This window comes from Eumetopias jubatus, unplaced genomic scaffold (genome assembly GCF_037043125.1).
Source record: "Eumetopias jubatus isolate StellerSeaLion01/CBP00866 unplaced genomic scaffold, mEumJub1_p1.0 scaffold_3, whole genome shotgun sequence".
In the NCBI taxonomy this organism is placed as follows: Eukaryota; Metazoa; Chordata; class Mammalia; order Carnivora; family Otariidae; genus Eumetopias; species Eumetopias jubatus.
This window is the reverse complement of record NW_028274809.1, coordinates 44,831,353-44,854,477: the sequence shown is the minus strand read 5'-3', so window position 1 is coordinate 44,854,477 and position 23,125 is coordinate 44,831,353. Positions and strand designations below refer to the sequence as shown.

Sequence of the window (23,125 nt, the reverse complement as noted above, 5' to 3'; positions counted from 1 at the left end):
GCCACCCAGGCGCCCTCAAATAACATAGGCATTTTAAAGATCAGTGCATTTAACTTTTAGTACAGCAGGCCCACAGAAGTGGAATTGCATTGACCAGGGAGGTGATGTATTATCTGAGAAGGAGGGAAAAAAGCATAGATGTTTCCTTCTCATAGAAGGTAGGGACAGTGTAACAGCTTAAGATAGCTATTCCCTTACAGCCTCACAATAGCAGGTATTGTTCCAGTTGACTTTTGGGGAGTGTCAGCATTGTTTCTTCTCGTGGGCCCCAAGGTGTCAGGGTACAGGATTATGGTTAATAGGCCTCGTCTAAAAATTTGTTTATCATCAGGCAGTATTCTAGAATCCAAAATTTTCTCTATCTTATTGCCATAAGGTAGACAGAAGAGGCAATGTTGGTCAAGAGCAGACCTCTGAAACTACACTGGGGTTTTAACTCCAGTTTCTTTCTCTGCTAGCTTTTTTGTAAAAATATGTGAACAGTATCTCCTAGATTGTTTTGAGGATTAAATAAGATATTGTGTATTATGATGTAAGAAAAATGACTGGCACGTTGTTCGTGATCTTACTCAGAGTTTTTAACCTGTGAAAAGAAAATTCCTCACTTGTGATTGACATTATTTTTCACTTGCTTAGTCAAGATTAAATTTAATTTGGAGGCCAGAAATAGAAGAAAATATAAGTATTTTGGGATCAGAGAGCTTACTGTATGTCACAAAATGTTGTGTTAGAATCTTCCAGAGCCAGGGGTTTGGGGACCATGATGGCTGTGTCCAAAATTATGATCAGTGAGAAAGTGCAGCAAAAATGGTATCACACTCAACAATCACAGTAACTACCACTTTTCTGTAATATTTATCTTGGAATTCTTTCCATGATCCTAAATTCTGTAGGAAATGCTAACGGATATCAGAGTAGACTCCTCTTCTGTGGATAATGGGTCTTTCCACCTATCCTTTTTTCACTATTTTCCTATTCTTCCTGTTTCTTTCCCTTCCTCCTTCTCTTCCTTCTTTCCCTTCCCTTTCTCCTTTTTTTTTTAAAGATTTTATTTATTTATTTGACAGAGAGACACAGCGAGAGAGGGAACACAAGCAGGGGGAGTAGGAGAGGGAGAAGCAGGCTTCCCGTGGAGCAGGGAGCCCGATGTAGGGCTCAATCCCAGGACCCTGGGACCATGACCTGAGCCAAAGGCAGACACTGAACGACTAAACCACCCAGGTGCCCTCTCTTTTTCTTTTCCTTCCTTCCTGTCCTCCTCCTTTCCTCCCGTCCTTTCCTCCCTTTCTACCTGTCTTCAGTTAGGAAATATTTATTAAGGGCATTCTGTATACAAGGCCCTATGTACTCTAGCTAATCACTTCAGATATAGTGATAAGTAAAATATACTTTCTCTACTCATAAATGATGCGGTATAGTGAGGAAGACACAAACAAATAGTAATCGTAGAATACAATGAGTTAGTTTTAAAATAAATATAAGGAGTTATGAAAATACTTAACAGTGGGTTTAATCTCATCTGTGAGACGGGAAATGATTCCCTAAGTAGAAATAATCAGAAGGGCATAGGGAATTTTCTAAATAAAACAGCTAGAAGTAAAATAGTGTTATTGAGGGAATTAAAGATGCTCTCTGTGACAGGAACAGAGTAAGAGAGTATAGTAAAGTAAATTGAGGGAAGGCAGGCCAGATTATGTAAGGTTTTGTAAACCATAAAGAATTTGAATAAGCCCTAGGATCAGGGTTTTTCTGCTGAGAGCTTAGGGCAGACTTTGGAGTGGGGGGTACTTCATTTTTTAGTTCTTTTCTGGATATTTTTTTCCTTTGCTTTTCTTCTCCTTTCCTCTGGTGGATTAGAAGCCAGATTTAGGTCTGTGCCCTGCCCACTGGAGTTTCAGTCAATTGATGTTAACTTGAACTTTTCATTTGCAGTACTGTAAACATACACTTCTACTTAGAATAATATTGTAATTGGGGTATTGAAAATGGTAAATAAGTTTTATAATTACATGTAATCTTTGGTCACAAAAGCATTTGAATTGATTACTGGTCAAATCAAAATTAATATTTTCCATTCAGATTACTGAATCCCTTGATGATATTAAGTCAAAGGTAGCAGCTGTTTTTACTTAACATTTGCTTAATATTCCTTTGGACATAGCTTTTTATATTTCCCAAGGAACTAATTAAATTGACTTATTGAGTAAATCACAAGATTAGTACCATATGTGAAAATTTGCACATTATAATTACAAATGTGACCTTCATCTTGAACTCATTTTTCACCATAAGGGAAAAATCTTGAATTGGAATGTCCCAGAGTTAAAAATATTTACTTATAGTATGTATTGAAAGTAAACTACTGAAAATTATGTTTTATGTAGCTAATCCAGAACTTCAGATTCTAAATAGAAATGGGAGAAAATCATGTACAAAATTATGAATATAGCCTGGTAAGTAACCAGAGAGGCATTTTTCATCTAGTTTACAGTGAAACAATGTCTTTTTTACATTCTTACCCAGCTAACATTTCTGTATTTAACAAACATGTACTGAGTACAAACTACACAACATAATGTGGTCTCTTGTCTCTTACTCAATTTTAATATTTAATACAGTTCGTCCAAGAATGTCATTCCTAACACCTATCTATATAAATTTCTCCTTAAAAATGTTTCGTATATATTACCTACAATAGAATTAAACCAGTTTCTTAAGAGTTACTTAAGATTAGAAATAGCATTAATTCTCCAGTTTCAAATTTAAAACTGCATTTAAAAAATTTTTTTAGTAAAGTTGCTTAAATAATTACTGGCCTTTAGTCAGTCATGTGCCCCATTCATTATAAGATGTGTTTCTTGATATAAAGTGATAGCAAACATTTATAATTATTTACTGTGGTGCCAAGCATTATTCTAAATACTTGAAACATTTTAACTCATTTTATTATTCAAAACTATGAAGTAAATGTAGATTATCTATATATTACAAATGACTATCCTGAGGCACAGAAAAATCAAATAATTTGTGTAGATTTGCAGAACTACTGAGTGGCTGCACCAGACCAGTCAGTCTCCAGGGTCTGTGCTCTTACTGATACACTTCACTGAACACCTAAAAGTAGTTTTCAATTTGGTGTATGCTTTAGAATCATCCATGGAGCCTTTCAAAAACTGTTGTTCAACCTCAATCTCTGGCATGGAGAATTTGAAAATCTGAGGGTGGGATTCAGGCATCTCAATTTTGTAGAAAAGGTTGCTATAACCACTATGCTAGACTGTCTTTGGTTGGCTGTAGAAGTTTCATTAACCCAAAAGATGTCGAGTTTTTACCCAGTATAATTTTAAAGTGTCCATTATCTTGTACCTTTGAAACTGAATTAAATTAAATGGTTTGGATGTATTGAGTTTATTTGAATTTATTTTTTCACTGATGACTCTAAAATGAGAAATAAATAACAACTGAAAAAATTAATATTTAGCTAGACTCCATTACAAATTTAATCATAAAATTTTTATTTTGCCTGCTATCATTAGAGTGACTTTAATTTTACTAGTATAATTAGTGAATGGAGTATTGTGTACAGATTTTCTTTTGTAGTGCTCAGGAAATTGTTTATTCCATGTTGATGTTACAGTAGATGTGTAAGGAGTTCTTCAGATGTAGAATTAACTGTTTTATTTAGTTATTTATAAGTTTTTTTCTTTCTTTTTTTTTAGTGTTTATCTTCAGTGCTTCCATAAATGGTTTTTAAAATTAGGTAAAATGTAGCATAGTGAAATACATAGATCTTAACTCTATATATAGTTCAGTGCATTTTTATATGTGTACACCCATGTAACCACTGTCTCAAACAAAATACAGAATACTTTAATCACCTCAGAAGGTTCACTTATGCTACTTATCAGCCAATTTCCATACACGGCCACTGTTTTGACTTCTATCACACTACTTTGGTTTTGCTGGTACTTAAACTTCATATATATAAAATCATAGAACATGTACTCTTCTTTTTTTTAAGATTTTATCTACTTATTTGAGAGAGTGAGAGAGAGAGCATACAAACGGGGGGAGGGGCAGGGGGAGAGGAAGAAGCAGACTGCCCCTTGAGCAGGGATCCTGATGCGGGACTCAATCCCCGGACCCTGGGATCATGATCTGAGCCAAAGGTAGATGCCTAACTGACTGAGCCACCCAGGTGACCCAACATGTACTCTTACTTTTTTATTTTATTTTATTTTATTTTATTTTATTTTATTTTATTTTATATTTTATTTTATTTTTTTATTTTATTTTATATTTTATTTTATTTTTTATTTTATTTTTTTATTTATTATTTTATTTTATTTTATTTTATTTTATTTTATTTATTTGAGAGAGCAAGTGAGAGAGACCACAAGCAGAGTGAAGGGCAGAGGGAGAAGCAGACTCCCCGCTGAGTGGGGAGCCGGATGTGGGACTCCATCCCAGGACTCCAGGATTATGACCTGAGCCAAAGACAGATGCTTAACCGGCTGAGCCACCTAGGCCCCCTCAACATGTACTCTTTTATATCTAACTTCTTCTCCTCAACAAAATACGTTGTGATTTCCATCCATGTTTGTTGAATATCTTTGTATAGTTCATTCTTTGAAATTGATAAGTAATATTCAGTTGTATAAATATACTGCAATTTGTTTATTCAGTCTCCAGTTGGGTTGTTTCCATTTTGGAACTATTACGAATAAAGATGTGTTATTTAGTTTCTAAATATTTGAGGGTATTTCTAAATATCTTATCGACTTCTAATTTATTCTGTCATGGAGGGGGAAAATACTATGTCAGATTTCATGCTTTTGAAATTTACTGAGAATTAAGCCCAACATATGATCTATCTTCATGAATGTTCCAAGTATATAACACCTAGAAGGAATCTGAATTCTGCAGCTGTTAGAGTATTCTAAATGTCAGTTTAATCAAGGTAGATTCCTAAAATCTTCTATAGCTTTACTGTTCTTTATGTTTTAGTCTAGTTCTTCCAATTACTGAGAGAGGGGTATTAAAGTCTCCCAACTATGATTCTGGATTTATTTATACTTTAGACACATAAATCACACATTTGTGATTGGTATGCCTTCCTGATGTTAGCCCCTTTTGTCATTATGATTTTTCCCTCATTATCTGTTGTATAATTTCTTGTTTTGGAAACTGATAATTCTTTCATCTTATATTACAATAGCTATTCTTTCTTATGCTTACCCATTTGCATGTTGTATCTTTTCTTTTACTTTCAAACTAGTATTTATGTCTAAAGTGTAACTCTTGTAGACATACATAGTTGGATTTTGCTTTCTATTTATTTTATTTATTTTTTTAAGATTTTTATTTATTTATTTGTCAAAGAGAGCAAGCACACAAGCAGGAGGAGCAGCAGGCAGAAAGAGAAGCAGGCTCCCTGCTGAGCAGGGAGCTGGATGCGGGACTTGATCCCAGGACTCTGGGACCATGACCTGAGGGGAAGGCAGATGCTTAACCGACTGAGCAACCCAGGCGCCCTGGATTTTGCTTTTTAAAATCACTGACAATTTCTGCCTTTTAGTTGGAATATTCAGTCGATGTAATGTAATAACTGATACAGTTAGGTTTAGGTCTACCATTCTCTTGTTTCATCTTTGTTTTGTTCCTCAGTTCCTCCTTTTTGTGGGAGACAGGCAGCCTTCTTTAGCATTAAAAGAATATAATTTAATGTTTAATTTTAATTCTTCTATTGGCTTTGCATTATTTTTTGCTTTGGGGAATATATTATACATCCTTAATTTATCATAATCTGTTTATAGTTAATAGGGTTCCAGACACACAGAATATAGGAACTTTGCAAGTATAATTTCACTTACTACCCTTGTCCTTTGTGCAGTTGGTGTCATATATTTTATATCTACATAGAATATAAAACTCACTTTAAAATGCTTTATTTATTTATTTATTTATTTTTGGAGTTTTTATTTAAATCCAGTTAGTTAACCTATAGTGTAATATTAGTTTCAGGAGTAGAATTTAGTGATTCATCACTTACATACAAAACCCAGTGCTTACCACAAGTGCCCTCCTTAATACCCATCACCCACTTAGCCCATCCCCCCACCCAATTCCCTTCCAGCATCCCTCAGTTTGTTCTGTTAACGAAGCTCTTACAAGGGGCGCCTGGGTAGCTCAGATGGTTAAGCGTCTGCCTTCGGCTCAGGTCATGAGCCTGGGGTCCTGGGATCGAATCCCTCATCGGGCTCGCTGCTCTTTGGGGAGCCTGCTTCTCCCTCTGCCTCTCTCTCTTTCTCTCTCTGTCTCTCATGAATAAGTAAATAAAATCTTTTTAAAAAAGAAGCTCTTATGATTTGCCTCCCTCTCTTTTTTTTTCTTCTATGTTCATTTGTTTTGTTTCTTAAATTCCACATGAGTGAAATCATATGGTCAAAATGCTATTTTTAAAAAATTTAAAGTTATCTTTCAAAGAAATGAGAGTTTTTTTTTTAAAGATCCTTTTTTGCTATTTACCTACATAGCATTTTTGGTGCTTATCCTTTTTTTCCTATAGATCACAGTTTCTATCTGGTGTCAACTCTTAATAGTGCATTTATGCTGGCAACAGATTCTAAGCTTTCTTTTATCCAAAAATGTCTATATAATCTTCATTTTTGAAGACATTTTTGCTTTGTATCATTGAATTCTGGATTCATTTGGCACTTAAAAGATGTTACTTACTGTCATCTGGCTCTACATTGCTTCTGATGAGAAGTTATATCCATCATTTGTGGTATTCTTTTTTTGTAATGTCTTTTTTTTTTCCTCTCACTGTTTTCAAGGATTTTGTTTGTCTTTGTTTCTCAGCAGTTTGATTCTAATATACCTAGCCATAGATTTCTTTGTATTTATCCTGCTTGGGGTTCACTGACTTTCTTGGATCTATAAAATGTTTCCTTTATCCAGATTGCCTAATTGTCATCCATAGTTTTTTTCAAATGTTCTTCTTTTTTTTTCTCTCTTCACTTTTATATTTTTTATCTGGGACTCCCAATTACATATATGTTGGGTGGCTTGTTGTACCATAGGCCACGGGGATTTTTTTTAATCTTCATTTTTCTCTCTTTTGTTTGGATTGGATAACTTCTACTGCTCTGTCTTCAAGTTTGTTGACCCTTTCTTTTGCCATCTCTGATCTGTTGTTAAGCCTACCCAGGGAATTTTTCATTTCAGATACCGTATACATTTTAGCTCTCAAATTTCCCTTTGGTTCTTTTTTATAATTTCCCTTCTCTGTTTAAATTCCTCTTCTATTCTCTCATTAGGATTATCTTTTCCTTTAAGTCCTTAAAGATTTATGGAAACCTATTTAAGAAATAACTTTTTTTTTCCCTCCAAATTCCAATATCTGAGTCATGTTAAGGTTGGTTTTTACTGGCCACTTCTTCTCTTGATCATGACTCATATTTTCCCATTTTATTGCTTGAATAATAACTTTTGATTATTTAGTGGACATTGTGGGTGATATGTTAAAGAAACTAGATTCTATTGTCTTCTTCTGAAAAGTGTTGGTGTTTGTTCTGCAACTATTTAAATCACTGACAGATCACACTGAGCTTGAAGCCTGTTTTTTTTTTTAAAGATTTTTATTTATTTGAGAGAGCGAGAATGAGAGATAGAGCACATGAGAGGGGGGAGGGTTGGAGGGAGAAGCAGACTCCCCGCTGAGCAGGGGGCCCGATGCAGGACTCAATCCCGGGACTCCAGGATCATGACCTGAGCCGAAGGCAGTTGCTTAACCGACTAAGCCACCCAGGCGCCCTGAAGCCTGTTTTATACTTCCTTAGAGACTGTTTAAATTTTGCTCTTAATCCTAGGGCAGCTTCCTTAGTTCTAGGACATAGTTTTTCCCTTACCCTAGGATGTAGCCCTCATCCGGTTTTAATTTAAAGCCCAAAGTGTTTATTAAGCCATCTAATTATATAGAATTCAAACTCCAAATTCCATTTACTCTGCAGCAGGTAGTCACTAAAATCTCTCTTTAGCTCATTTAACATTCTAGCAGTTGTTTTCCTCTAGGCTTCCACATTTGGACTTTTCTGGGATTTTCTCCTTCAATTTCCAGTTGTTTTGGAAGCAAGGAACTGTTCTAGTTATTCAAGCTAGTAAGAGTGCAACTTATATAATGTAATATTATGTGAAATAAAAATAAATAATAAAAATTATTTTTAAAAATTTTTAAAAAGAGTGTAGCTTATTGCTTGATTTTTTGCCACTCCCTTTAATGCTGGTGACTGCCCTTTGGGTAAAAGCTATATAAATATGGATCTCTTTTTTGAATGTTGAATCATTCCAATATCTGCCTGTTTTTGGTTTGCTCTTCCATGTCCATTTTTAATAGTTGATTTCTGTATTTTGCTCAGAGTTATAGTTACATATGGGAGGGTTAGTCCAATACAAGCTCCTTCATCATTATCAGACTTGAAACACCAGCTCTTTGGTTTTTATAAAATTTACTTAAGATGGCTAATACATTTCTGATTATGACCTCATTAGTTCTATTTTATCTTTATTCCCAGATATGAAGAGAAGGCTACTAAAGATTTGGAACGATACAATAGGCAAATCAAGAGAGCCATTGAAAAGGAGCCACAAATATCATTTAAGGATGGCAGAAAAAAGATAAAGCCCACCAGTGCATGGAATTTGGCACAGAAGCACAAATTGAAAACTTCATTATCTAATCAGCCAAAACTTGATGACCTCTTTCAATCCCAAATTGAAAAAAAGAACCAAAACATTAAAATAGTTCAGATCCCCTTTTCTATGGAAAACTTAAAAAAAAAATTTGAGAAACATAAATTTGACTTAGAAGAGAAGGAGGAACTTTGCTTGCTTCACAATCTCAAGTTTCCTGATGCGTGGCTAATTACATCCAAAACAGAGATAATGTTATTAAATCCTTACAGAGTGGAAGAAGCCCTGCTATTTAAAAGACTTATTGAGAATCATAAACTTCCTGCAGAGCCACTGGAAAAGCCCATTATATTAACAGAGAGGTATGGTGAAATAATATAATTCTTTTTTTAACTCTCAAAAGATTTATCAATCCATACTAGATTAGAAACTGAAAGTAAAAAGTTGGAAGTGTTTTCTGGTAGGGAAAAGTTTATTTAAAGAAATCTTTTTTAAAACTTGATTTTCTAATCTTTAATGGAATTGTTTTTAAATAAATAGAGTACTCTAGGTAGTTTACTTCTAAAGTTAGTAAATATCAACCTCAGTTCTCTTGTACATTAGTGACTTGCCTAGGATAATTTTGAAGTTAGGTTGTCATGACTCTGTCATTTTACATTCTTTAGCATTTCAGACATAACACCAAATAGAATTATATAATGAATGCCTTTATCAACAATTATCAAGATTTTGCCACATTTGTTTATTTTTCCTTTCAAATATATATATATGTATATTATGCATATATACACACACACATATTTTCTTTTTATTTCCTAAAGTGTCTTTTTTAAATTTTTTTATTATGTTGTTAATCACCATATAATACATCATTAGTTTTTGATGTAGTGTTCCATGATTCATTGTTTGCGTATAACACCCAGTGCTCCATGCAGAACGTGCCCTCTAAAATTATTTTAGACAATTCCCACCCAAACATATTTTGATTTCTCTCTCTTAAAAATGACTTAACTACCCACGACGTCTTTTTCCTATCTTTCACAATATTAATTCCTTGGAATTATTCCTCATTTTCTCAAAATATCTTTTTTATAGTTTTTAAATTATTGTTTAATTTGTATCTAAACAAAATCCAGCTATTACATTTTGTCTGTCTCTTAAATCTCTTCTAAATATCACAACATTAACTTTGTTGTTGATACTAAGTCACTTGTTTGTTAGAATATCCTGTTGTCTCAGATTGTCCCTTTGCTTCCTCATGGTAGTGTTCAACTTGTTTTTTCCTCTCCCATGTTTAAACAGAAGTTAGCTCAGGAGGATTGAATAGATTTAGATTCTACTTTCTGGTATGACTATTTAATAGGTTGTGCTATGTGCTTCATATTTCATCACATCAAAAGGTACTTATCACTGGCTTCAGCCGCTGACAGCCTGCTCTCATACCTTAAAATTCCCTGTCAACCTTTCCATCTAATGGTTTCATCCATTGATGATTGCTGCCTGAACTGATTTTATTATAGATTGCAAAATGGGGTATTTCCCTTTAATATCCTACATGAGCAAATTGTTTTGTGTAAAAATGAATAGCTAACAGCCTATTAACATTTCCCTTCTTTATTTTAATATTTCTTTTCGTGGTCTGACAGGAGAGAATCATATGTATGAAAAGAAGATAAAGACCTGAAATTAGAAAGATATTGAGGGTTTGTTCTCTAGGACACATCACTAGATAACTCTGTTTCAGAACTCCCAAGAATAAATAAAAAATCTTTTATACAATTGTGCTAAAAGCCCTGCTACCAAATTATGATTAGGATTGCTTTGAATCTGTAGGTCATATTGGGGAGAATTGCCATCTTAACAATACTGCATCTTCCAATCCATGAACAATGGTCTCCATTGATTTAAGTCTTCTTTAGTTTTTCTCAGCAGTAGTTTTCAGTATAGGGGTATTGTTTTTTTGAAAAATTATTCCTAAGTATTTTGGTTTTTGATGCTAATATAAATGGGGTTATTTTTTGAATTTCATCTTCTAATTATCTGCTCTTGATACATATAAAAATACAGTATAATTCTGTATTTTGGGGAAAAAAAAAAAAAAGCCCTGCTACCAGAAGGAAAAAAATGCCAGGACACAGGAAAACATTTGTCAGAGCTGTCTTTTTAATTAAGGCAACAGTAATCACATTCACCTAAATCCAGCATCTTTCATAGTATTCTCTTAAGATTGGTTTAGCAAACTGTCAGAAAATTAGAAAAAGAATTAATACAGATTTTTGCTGTATTAAACCGTTCAAAAATCTGATAGTACTTTTTCTTTCTTCCCTTAAAAAGAGCTAGGGTGTATCTGAAATTTTAAACATGATTACTTTTCTAAATGGTATTTGTGAACTTTCATTTATATCTTAAAAATCATTTTGTACTTGTACAAATTAAATGTTTTTAAAGATGTTTTCCTTTGTGATATTCTGTTATTCAAAAACAAATACATTAAAAACTATTATTTGGGGCCCATACTAGCCTGAAAATAAATCTTTTTTATTTGAACATGGACAGCAACAAAGCTGAATTCAAAATTGTTTTCACCCTTCTTTTGAAATGTGACATGCCCATCACAATTAATTAAGTTTTTCAAAACTGAGTGAAAAGAGGGTAACTATTGGTTGGGCTCAGTTTTCTCACTATGGTTCTAATGCAGATTGTGTAGTTTATCTCTCAATGGAGTAATTTAGATCTCTATAAAATACAAAGTAAGAGCTCAGTAATAACAAAAATGGCTAATGTTTGTTGAGGACTTACCATATGATAGGAACTATACTAAGTCCTTTGATCTTCAAAACAACCTTATGATACAATAATAATAATAATATAACAATGGCATTATTTATAAATAAAGTTTTCATTTGTGTTATATAGAGAGAGCACAGTTTTTGATTTCACATTTAGTTTGTAATGTTCTAAAAGAAAGAAACTTTCTTTTATGTCCATTCTTCTTTCTGTATACTGTGTATAGTAGGTCTTCTAAAAGATATAACAGAGATGTAAAAAAGTAAAGTTTCTCACAGGGCTACTTACATCTTTGTATTTTGGTTATTGATCATTTTTAAAGGGCCCTTGCATTAACTTTTTTCCATAAATCCTTTTATTTCACTTTACATATTTAGTAAGTTAAAGGACCATAATTTCTTTTTCAGTCTTTTTAATGGATCTCATTATTTAGAGATTTTATGTAAAATGACCACAGATGATCAGAGATATAGTGGATCAACTTACCTGTCTGATCCTCGGCTTACAGCAAATGGTTTCAAGATAAAATGGATACCAGGTATGATTATATGGTTTACTATTTTCTGACTTAGAAAAATAAGTCTTGTTCCAGAAGTTTCATTTGGGTTTCATAATGTACATATCAGGGTATATTTTTGCCTCACCAAAAGTACCGTGTCAGCTATGTAAAAACAATCATATTTCAAAAAGGTCATCTCTGAAACTAGCAAGTTTGACATCCCTTTCAGTCTATTACCTTGTGTTTTTGTTTTCATAACTAATCGAGTAGTTTCATTGTAATTTTTGACATCTTTTGTCACAATATACAAACTGCCTAGTTTGTTTAAATTATTTAAAACTCCTTTAGATGATGAAAGAAATAAATGTGTAGTATATTGGAAAGGTCTAACAAAAATGGACATCTCTTTTCCTGTTTTGCCAGTTAGATTTGTAACATCAGCAATCTTACTATTTGGAGAGTGAATGATTTGATTCCATTGCTTTGCTAAAAAGACTGTGATAACACTATTTTCTTTGTATGGCAGTTCACTGGGTGGAGAGAAAAGTAAATCCTTCTGGGAAGGAGACTTCTGTTTTCCTGGTTGGTCCCTTCTCTGTTCTTTCATAACTCTCATACTTAACTGTTTTCTGCCCTAACTGCCTAGGCTGATCTTGTCCTATTATTTTCCCTTCGTCTGGTATCAAGGGTACCATGAAGAATGATTCTATTTTCCCCTCTCCTGCCTGCTCCTAAACTTGTCATGATCAAGATCTAGAAAAACAAAGTTCAACCAAAACAGTGTTGAAGATTTTTATAGGAATGTTTTACTTAGACATAAAAAGAAAATGAGTAAAAACAATTGTACAAAACTATGACATTAAGTACATACAGAAAATGTTTTGGTGCTCCAAACTTTAATTTTACTCACTTTGCCGTTTTAGGAACACCTGAACTTCATACCTTCTACTTCAGTCTTGGATGTTTAGATTTGGAGTGGCCTCAATGTTTTCTCATTATAACAACTAATTATTATTATCGAATAATTATAATGTACAGGATACTATTCTAAATAGTAAATGTATTAATTTATTTAATCTTCCTAATAGCCCTATGAAGTAGGTTCTGTTACTGTCTCCATTTTATAGATGGAAAAGTCAAGGCACAGTGAAGTTTGCTGGTAGGTGTTCGAATATTCTCTTTTCTTCCCATCTCCATACCCCTTTCAGTCATTTCTTTTAGCCATTTAGTCCTCCCAGAAATCTTTCTTCCTTGAGACCCCAGTATCTTTTTAATTTATTTGAAATGTGAAGCAAGGGGTGTGTATAGGTATGTGTGTAATAAGATATTTTTTTCTCAATCTGTTTTTCTAATTAACTATGTGGTATTGCTGGCAGGTGCCATTTTTTTCATGAAAAATGTTATCACAGCAATTTTTTTTAAGGTTAGGATAACTACTTCCCTGTCTTTTCCAAGAACATGTTTATTTTTGAGTTACCCGCTAAGTTTCTGTCTGACAGACGCTTTTAGCTCTTAGCTTGTGGATAGTGTTTTTTAAGTCTTGTTGAATGCCAGGTACTTTGCAAGGCACCAACAATATAAAAATGAGTAAGAGTCATCTGCAAACTGACTTGATTTTGATTGGAATTAATTTTTCTTAGATTGTGATCAGCATTATTTATCTTAGCATAACAGATCAAATTAAAAACTCTCATGTTTTCCTCTTTTAAAAAGCCTTTTTTTCCTTCACTAATTTTTATGTTATGTTTTCTTAAAGACCATGTCTCCTCTTCCTGAGTTTCTTGTCTTGGACTAACTTTGGATGAGCAGTTCTCCAGTTGTCACAAAACATCTTTGAATGATAAGGACATTTAAAAGAGAGGAGGAATACATCTGACTTTAAGGGAAAAGATTCTGAATGTGATCCTAAGAATTTTGTTTGTTCATGGGAATAGTTTTATGTTCTACATCAATAAGAATTCTGTATTTTAAGAAGTGAAAACTTATCAAACTACTTACTCATTTGGAGTATTTGCCCTGAAAATTGGGAAGCATTTCACAGAATCTTATGGAGAATTCTTGAAAGTTTATTGTTACATGGTTCCAAATGTCTATAAGTTTTCCATATCAGAATTTTGCAAACACGGTGATTAAAATATTCCTCAATTTCTTCATCTGTTGTCAAATACTTTACCCATATCCACAAGTAATTCTGTGAAATGTGTATGATTTTCCAGGGCAAATGTAGTCGCTATATTAGACTTTTCCCTCTAATTGTTCTATAAAAGGTAAAGAACCAGCAATAATGAAAAGTCTGGGCTAATATTTTTGTAATATCCTTATCTATATATGTAAAAAGATGTGAACTATAATATTCTGCTTCTTCCTCTTTGCCTGTGTAAATCCTGTTTCAAGTCCCATTTAAGTTCCCCTGGTTGCTCAAATTCTCATTTTGTCTCCCTTGACCAGACTCTGTGTTTTATTCCTTAATGCTTGATTATAGATCTTCTCTTACTCTCCAGTTGTTTCCAGGGATGCCTGCTCTGTTTATTGTACCACCATTGCATCTTATCTAGGTCAAGGAAGTGATCTGTAATTGGAAACAGATTAGGGATAGGATCACTGACATCTCAGGATCTGAAACTCTTCAGGCTACATCACTCCTTTTTTTTTTTTATTCATCTGTTGATAACTACCACTTACCCAACATTGAACTGTCTCATTTTCTTAATTCTGGGTGTCATGGGTGGACTTAAATATTAAGAACACTGTTACACGGTTAGAGTCAAAGAAGTCAAATATCTGCTATTTTGCAACATCTTAAAATGCATTCTAAAGCCAGATTTGATCCTTTGGAATTTATGCTGTCTTGGGTATTTTACCCCATTATATATCTAATCATGTAGCTGGTTTTTAGTTTTATTTTAATCACTAAATTATTTAAAGTAGTTTAATAAATAATGTCAGTTTTAAATATTGTTTTACTAAAATATTTTGAGTCAACAGTACTAAATAAACAGTATTTCATTCTCTCAAATTAGTAATATATTAATAAGTTACTATAGTAGTAATCATTTTGCAATATATGTGTGTCAAATCAATACTATGTACACCATAAACTTAGTGTTTATCAATTATATCTCAATAAAACTGGAAAAAATAAATTACTATGTGAGTATTTTTATAATTTGTAAGTTAAAATAATCATAGAAATAATTCAGGCCTTTAAGTTAGTACTAAACTAGTAGAATAGAATTTGAACAGCAGCAGTTGTTAAAACACTTAAACCAGTTTTATTTTAATAAATATCATGGGACTCCATTTTCTCTCCAAAGTAAGAAATGTTCTAAACAAATGTAGGGAACAGAAGTGCAATAACTAAGATTAAATTAAATGATATAAAGCACATGTTGTGTCTATGAGCACTTATGACTTAATGTGAAATCCTATGGGAAATTATTATTTGTTTTCCAAATAAGGAACAAAACTTTGTCCTGACTATATTAAATTCTAAGGAAGGTTCACTAAATGTTTTAACAGTGATTTTGTTTTTAATGGACATTTTCTGGAATATAATTTAAACAAAACTATCTACATGTGGTTTTATTTATTTTTCTTTCAGGCGTTTCCATTGCCGAAGACTACTTGGAAATAGAAGAAATGGCTAATTGTCTCCCATTCTATGGAGTGATGGACTTAAAAGAAATTCTTAATGCTATATTAAACAAAAATGCAAAGGAAGTTTATGAGTGTAGACCTCGCAAAGTGATAAGTTATTTAGAGGTATGCATTATTAGATTTTGTAGATGGGTTAGGTTTTAACATACTTAACTGTTTCTTAATAAAATAGTAAATTTTCAAAATAATAAAGTTTCTATAAGGTTTATTATCTGTTTCTAAGAAGAAATACTACTAAAAAAAGAAATCTCCATTAAAAATTTCATATCATAGACTGGTTGTAGTAAACTCTATAATGGATCCTTACTCTAACATTATTTCTTGAGTGCATATTGAGAAAGAGCCTTAATGCATGAGACCCTTTATAGTGAAGTTCTTTCTGATTTTTAAGAAGGGGTTCAAAATTTCTCTCTTTATACCAAATACCTGTCTATAAAGAACTACAATGGGATTTCAATCCCTGATCTCTTTAAGAGCAAAAAGGGAAGAAAAGTGAAAGATGTATTATTGAATAAAAGGAAATTTTAGTTACCTAGGAATATCTACCCCAATGAGAAATATAACAGTGGGTTAAAAAATAAGTTCTGAAGTAATAGGGGATGGAGGAAGATTATAAGGTTTTAAATGTCCCAAGTATAGGATGGTGGTTGGAAAACAATAGTGAATGTCTCTATGTTTGAAGTTCTATCCCTCAAGTTTGGTATTATTTCAAAAACAAACCAAATGTAAATACTTGTTTTCTCCCTTTAAAAAAAAATGGGCCACTTTTGTTTAGACTATAATCATGATGTGTACCCACTGTATTCTGAGGGTCAGACTTCAGGAAAGTCCACTTTTTACCCTTTCTGAAGATTGTATTCAGTAGCATTCTGTAAGTCCTTCAAGAGCTTTGACTTGTGGAACTTCCTAGCCTATTGTGTGAGCAGTTTAACACTGATAGTTTTTTTTTAATTTTTATTGTTATGTTAATCACCATACATTACATCATTAGTTTTTGATGTAGTGTTCCATGATTCATTGTTTGTGTATAACACCCAGTGCTCCATGCAGTACGTGCCCTCTTTAATACCTATCACCAGGCTAACCCATCCTCCCACATCCCTCCCCTCTAGAACCCTCAGTTTGTTTTTCAGAGTCCATAGTCTCTCATGGTTCGTCTCCCCCTCTGATTTAACACTGATAGTTTCTAATGACTTCAAAGGAATCTTTTCTTGTAAAAGAGGTAGTATAAACTTAAATGAAGGTTGAAGGAGTTGAGGGTAGTGTTTTGTGTATTGAAAAGCCATGTAGGAAAAAATATTATTTCAAAAATAACAAAAAGAGTGGTTGGGATTAGATATAAATATTTTTACTAATATTATACCTCTCATTACATTAAGTCAGTTGTGGATTGATTGTTATGGAAGAGAGTTTAGGAAAAAAAGAACTTCTGTAAGATCTATAGGAATACTTCCATTTAAGGTCAAGCTGAATAAGATGAATCAGAAATAAAGATAGGAGAGTAAAAGAAAAACCAGTGGAGGGGTAGATAATAAAGGTCAAGGGAGGAAAGAAATTTAAAAATGAGAACATAGTATCAGATTCTTTATAGAGTAATAGTTGCTTGAAGACCATCTGGAATGGCTGCTAGATGGCAGTGATAATAGAAAAGTAGTCCAGATGGAAGACTTACCAATGGCTAAAGAGTGGGGAAGTTAGTGAAAAAGTGTAGGCAACAAGTCATATGGTGGTAAAAAGAAAAAAAGAGAGATTAGCTTGTCTGTGTTGTTGGTGGAAAAGACTGACATAAAAGATTAGAGAGCAGATGTTCCAAAAGAGGCAGGAAGGAAGATGGAATAATGATAGAAGTTTTAGAAAGGAGAAACTTCTCTCAGTCAAGAGCAGAAGAGAGGGAAAGTGGAAGTTAAACTATTTGGAGGTAAACTTGAGAGAAGTCATGCATGATACATGTGATGAAGGTGTAGAAGTTATCTGCTGAGAGTGAGGAGACTGGGGAGGCATTGGGGATTTTTGAGTGTAGAGAAAAGATCTAAAAATAAGAGCTGTAGGTACTGTAAGAGAAGATTGATTAGAGAAGACTAAGATGTCCAAATGGCATTGAGCACTCATAAGAGCTAACATTGGTATTGGATCCAGCCAGGATAGTTTGGTGATTTTCCAACAGTACGTGTACAGTTTATCCAAGTATAGGGATTACAAGATGAATATGGTAGAACAAGAACATTTGAACCCGTAATGTATACGAGAAACTGTGTTAGGTCCTAGAGGAATATAAAGATGAATTATGTTCTAGTAGGAATCAAAAAGGAATACAGGAAGCTAGAAATAGTATCCTTAATGTCTTACTGTCTGTACCTTAAATAGGGAAAGATGACAAGAAGGGTGCTGGTGGGCCAGAGCAATAAGGAGGGACTGAGGAGATGAAAAGTCAAAGTGAAGAAAAGAATAGGTTTAGTTGGAAAGGAGTAGGGTGGTTGGAAAGATAATGGGAGAGGGTATGTAGTTAGAATAATGTTAGGCTCAAGCTCTGAAGTACAATTTTTTTTTAATAAATCTTTAAAGAAACCAGCTTTGCTAATACCATTTACGCCTAAATGCTCAGTTTTTCCTATCTCAGAAAACAGCATCACCATACCAAAAATGTGGACATGATCCTTGATTCTGTATCCTTCATAACCAGTTCATCAACAGGTTTTGACTCTACCTCCTGTTCATGTCAGGACTCTTTTTTTTTTTTTTTCCTTAAGAGAGGGAGAGGGGGGTGTGGGGAGAGGCAGAGGGAGAGAGAAAATCCCAAGCAGGCTCGATGCCCAGTGTGGAGCCCAACATGGGGCTCGATCCCATGACCTTGAGATCATGACCTGCGTTTGAAATCAAAAGTTGGATGCCCAACTGGCTGAGCCACCCAGGTGCCCCAAAATTTTCTTTTGTCTTTTTATGTTTTGTTTCTCCACACTAGAATATAAATTTCACATGAGCAAGGATGTTTGTCTTATTCTCTACTGTGTGTAAAACCTACAATAGTGACTAACACATAATTTGTGTTTAATATGTGAGTGAATGAATAATAAGAATATAATCTATTTTCTGTCTTCTTTCTTGCCAGGAATAACATGTTTTCTGCTTCAGGTGTATCATGGTAAAACATATGGCTTTCTCTTCACAGGGAGAAGCAGTGCGTCTATCTAGACAGTTGCCCATGTACTTATCCAAAGAGGACGTCCAAGACATTATCTACAGAATGAAGGACCAGTTTGGAAATGAAGTTAAAGGGTGTGTTCATGGTCGCCCATTTTTTCATCATTTAACCCATCTTCCAGAAACTACCTGATTAAATATGTTTAAGAAAATTTGTTACTATTGAAATTGATTTGGTAATAAAATAATATGAGTCAGTTTTTAAACCATCTTTGTACTATCATGTGTTAGTTATTTTATAAGTGAAGCTTCACTGATTTCCATATATAAAAAAATTTCAAAAACTTAAACTAATGTCAACTATTCAATTTATTCTCAAGAACCAGCCTTCAGGGGCGCCTGGGTGGCTCAGTTGTTAGGTGTCTGCCTTCGGCTCGGGTCATGATCCCGGGGTCCTGGGTTTGAGCCCCACATCGGGCTCCCTGCTCAGCGGGGAGCCTGCTTCTCCCTCTCTTACTCCGAGCTTGTGTTCCCTCTCTCACTGTGTCTCTCTCTGTCAATAAATAAAATCTTAAAAAAAAAAAAAAAAGAACCAGCCTTCATAATAATTATTGGTTGTAAACCCCAATACCTAGTATTCTTAGGTGGTTGATTTACTAAGGGCTGTGGGTTGAATTGTGTCCCCAAAATTCGTATGTTGAAGTCCTAACCCCATTGTGATGGAATTTGGAGATGGGGCTTTTTCAGAGGTAATTAGGTTTAGATGAAGTCATGAGGGTAAGGGCCCTCATGCTTCGATTAGTGCCCTTGTAAGAAAAGACATCAGAGCTTTTGCTCACGCTCTCTCCTTTTTTCCCACCAACTCCCATGTGAGGATACAGAGAAAAGGTGGCCCTTTATAATCCAGGAATAGAGCTCTCACCAGAAACCAAGCATGCTGGCACCTTGATCTTGGACTTCTAGTCTCCAGAACCATGAGAAAATAAATGTCTGTTGTTCTTTTAAGCCACCCAGTATGTGGTATTAAATCATGGCAGCCTGAGTGGACTAATACATTGGATTAGTCCTGTGCGGAGAGAAATCAATCAAAGACTGAGCTGGCATATCTGACAGAAGTTGTCCATGTTGTTTAAAGTAGGATGGAGAGATGGAGTGGGAGAAAGTGAGAAAATGAAGTTTAGAGGAAGAAAGTTTAGCTTTCAAAATCCTGCCATTTCTCTTGCGGTAACAGTTTAGAAATTGCTATCTCATATATGGAAATTATTGGGCTTTGGGGTCAACATTTGTCAGAGAAAATGGGAAGATCCAGAGATTTAACAGAAAATTTAGGTTAAGATTATTCATTATGTCCTTTAAAAAACTAGGTTCCACACATAGTGTACCAAAACACTTGATTTACAAAAAGTTGAAACTTTTTAATGGATATATTTGTTTTATAAAGTAAGATGTGTTATACTGGTTACACTATCTCCATACTCCGTGTCATCTCCCGTAATTCTCAAGAAGTTTTCAATTCTTAAGAACCTTGTGTTAAGAGGTACAAATTGTGATACATGGAATTCTACCTGTAGTCAAGCCTTTTTTCCCTGCCAACATGATCCTCTTACCAATAACCTAAATACTATATTTTTTCCATTATCCCCTTTGAAAGCTTAGGGCCCTTCTCTAGGAGACATTTCTGAGAGTAATTCTTTAAATTACTGGGTAAACTGAGGAAGGGGACGCCCACAGAGATACAGAAGATGACGAAATTTGCATCACACATTTGTACCAGCGCTAAGCAAAATTTAGGACTCATTTTCTAGCTGATAAAAGTCAATTGTTGGAAGAGATCCTATCACAGCCTCTAAGATGAATAAACTTACTTTGCTTTTTCTTTGCAGCCTTGGATTGTGCGCAGTCAGGCTAGTAGTAATGACGGCAGGTATTTATTACCTATCTGCTGGATACACGAGCACTTACTTAGCTTGTATGATCTCCATTTAATCTTCACAACAAATTTAGGATTTGTAGGTACTATTGAGACTCTATCCCTAGAACTCATGTTCTTTACCACTGTTACACTGCCTGCCATGAGAAATAGGCCCTATAGAGTCGTTAAGGTCAACAAAAGTATTTGGGGGGAAAAGCGCACAAAGCACTCCCTGGCACCACTGTAAGGAATGCTAGCTCAACCTTGGGCTGCAGCATTTTCTCCAAGGGAGTTTGGTGGGTGGGATCCGGGCTGGTTCAGCTGGGGCCCCGCCTCCTGGCTCCCTAGGAGGCCGCGGGAGCCCCGCCCCCACGCGCTGCACCGGCTGCCCTCCCCATCCCCCCACAAGCCCTTGCAGCAGCCGTGGCCCCACGGGACAAAATGGCTGGAGCGGGCGGCAGCGACGGCGAAGCCCTGGCTCCCAGGATGGAGGTAACGGCCGCTGCAGTTTGGGAGGCTGGCTCTGGGCATCAAGGGCGAGGGGAGGACATCTGGAGAGAAAGAAAAGCCTACCCTAAATTGCCCATTTTTCTCACGAGGCTGGGGTTTGCCTGGGGAGAGGGAGAACTCTCAGGGTGTGGATTTTCCAAAGAGCTCTTGAGACTCAAGGGCCTAACTTAGCATCCCAGCTATAGCTATAGCACAGAAGTGATGCCAAAGCCATGCAGAGGCGAGGCCTGGAGGCCTCCCGATGTTGGACCTTTTGCCTTGAAGATAGCCATGCATGGTCCAGCAGTGCCTACAAAGTTACGTTTATTTAACCTACTGATAATGTTAGGCCTTAATTCCGATGGACAGGTTTTTGTCGTTATTTACACTGGCTATTTGATTCTCTGTGATCTTACCCAGATTTGGGGGCTGGGATTGTAGGGATTGCAATCTATCTCACCAGCAGCCTGCGTTTCTTAACTAAAAACATAAATATGACCGATTTATTGGGCACCCAAATATTGACCCACTAACTTAAAAACCAAAGTTGCCAAGCAAAGTAAAATACCAATAATGATATTAAGGTATTTATAATGAATTAGACTTGTTATTGGAATTGGAGCATTGTAGACTGATTATGGCAAACCAGTGTTGGTGGATTCGTAGTTAATAAAAAGAGTCTTTGAGGTGGTCTAATCCAAACAATTTTACAGATGAATAATTAAATGATTTGCCTCAGTACCCACAGATAATCTAGTTACTCTACTATTTCTACTTCAAATGTTATTACCATAAACAAAACAAAGGTAAGTACTGAAAGAATAAATTTTACTGCAAAGCCAAATTTAAAAAAATGACTTGATATTGTCAATTACTTTATAAGCATGAATAATTAAGAGCTAACTGTTACCTTAGTCTAGATCTTTTGGTTAGTCTCACCTAAACTTAAAAAATTTTTAATCTTCAAATCCTTTATTGTTCCCAGTAATAGTAGCAACACACCACTTAATTCTCACCACTGCTGCCTTGAGATTGTTTTCTCTGCTTATTTTTTATTACACTTTTTATTCCTCCTTAAACTGCTACAAATTAATATAATGATCCTTTCTCTAGTTTTTAAAATGCTGTCCCAGTGGTTATCAAATTTGAGCCACACAAATTTGAACCACTGCCCTATCCTATATCAAAGTTCCCCAACAATCTCAAATCCATTTCTTTAAGCTCATTATTTTTCATCTCTGCAATGAAGATGCTGAACTTGACCCCCAAGTGCACAATCATTTCTAACATTCCATAATTTTGTTTCTTCCTGTTTTGTCTTGAACATTAATTAGCAGGACCTGAAAAGAATAACCTCTTTTCAGTTAATTATTACTACATTACTGTTGACCATATTTAAGTGCCTCTGAACTAGGTCACTTTTTCCATAAAATCTTTTAAACTAATCCGGGGTGGGGGGATAGATTTCTTACACCCTACTCAAACTGGACTAGAAAGCACTAAAACAAACCTCTCCATCTCTACTTTAGTTGTATATTCATTTCTTCGTTTATTCAATAACATTTACTGAGTGTCACACTCAGTGCTGAACACAGACTACAAAGACATTCTTTGCCCTCTAGAGGAGAAAACTATTGCAGTACAATATGAATATTAGGAGGATATATAGTATGTACTATGGAAGCATAAAGGGGTACCCACTCCAACTTGGAGAAACCTGTGGAAAAAACTAGTAAGCTGAACCTCGATAAGGAATTATCTGGGAGAAGAAAGAAAAGAAGGGTATTTCAGGCAGACGGAATAGCATGTGTCAGTACATTGATGAATGCAGGGAATTCTACATCATTGGATCTTGAGGAGTAAATGGAGATTGGATTAGAATAATAGGCAGTACATTGTTCATAAAGGGTCTTGGGCCTCTAAGGATTTGGAAAAATTTTTTTAAAGATTTT

At 34.7% G+C, this 23,125-nt stretch overlaps 1 protein-coding gene across 3 annotated transcripts in view; it reads left to right on the top strand.

Moving 5' to 3' along the window:
* The window catches only part of PMS1 (PMS1 homolog 1, mismatch repair system component), a 76,691-nt gene extending 57,653 nt beyond the window's left edge, over positions 1-19,038 (top strand). For all 3 annotated transcript variants that reach the window (XM_028123390.2, XM_028123368.2, XM_028123378.2), the window contains 4 exons: positions 8,574-9,053; positions 11,886-12,016; positions 15,579-15,739; positions 18,801-19,038. In XM_028123390.2, coding sequence (XP_027979191.1) covers positions 8,574-9,053; positions 11,886-12,016; positions 15,579-15,739; positions 18,801-18,965 — 937 coding nt within the window. In that variant the 3' untranslated portion in view covers positions 18,966-19,038. The remainder of the gene's footprint in view (positions 1-8,573; positions 9,054-11,885; positions 12,017-15,578; positions 15,740-18,800) is intronic.
* The last annotated feature ends 4,087 nt before the right edge of the window (positions 19,039-23,125 follow it).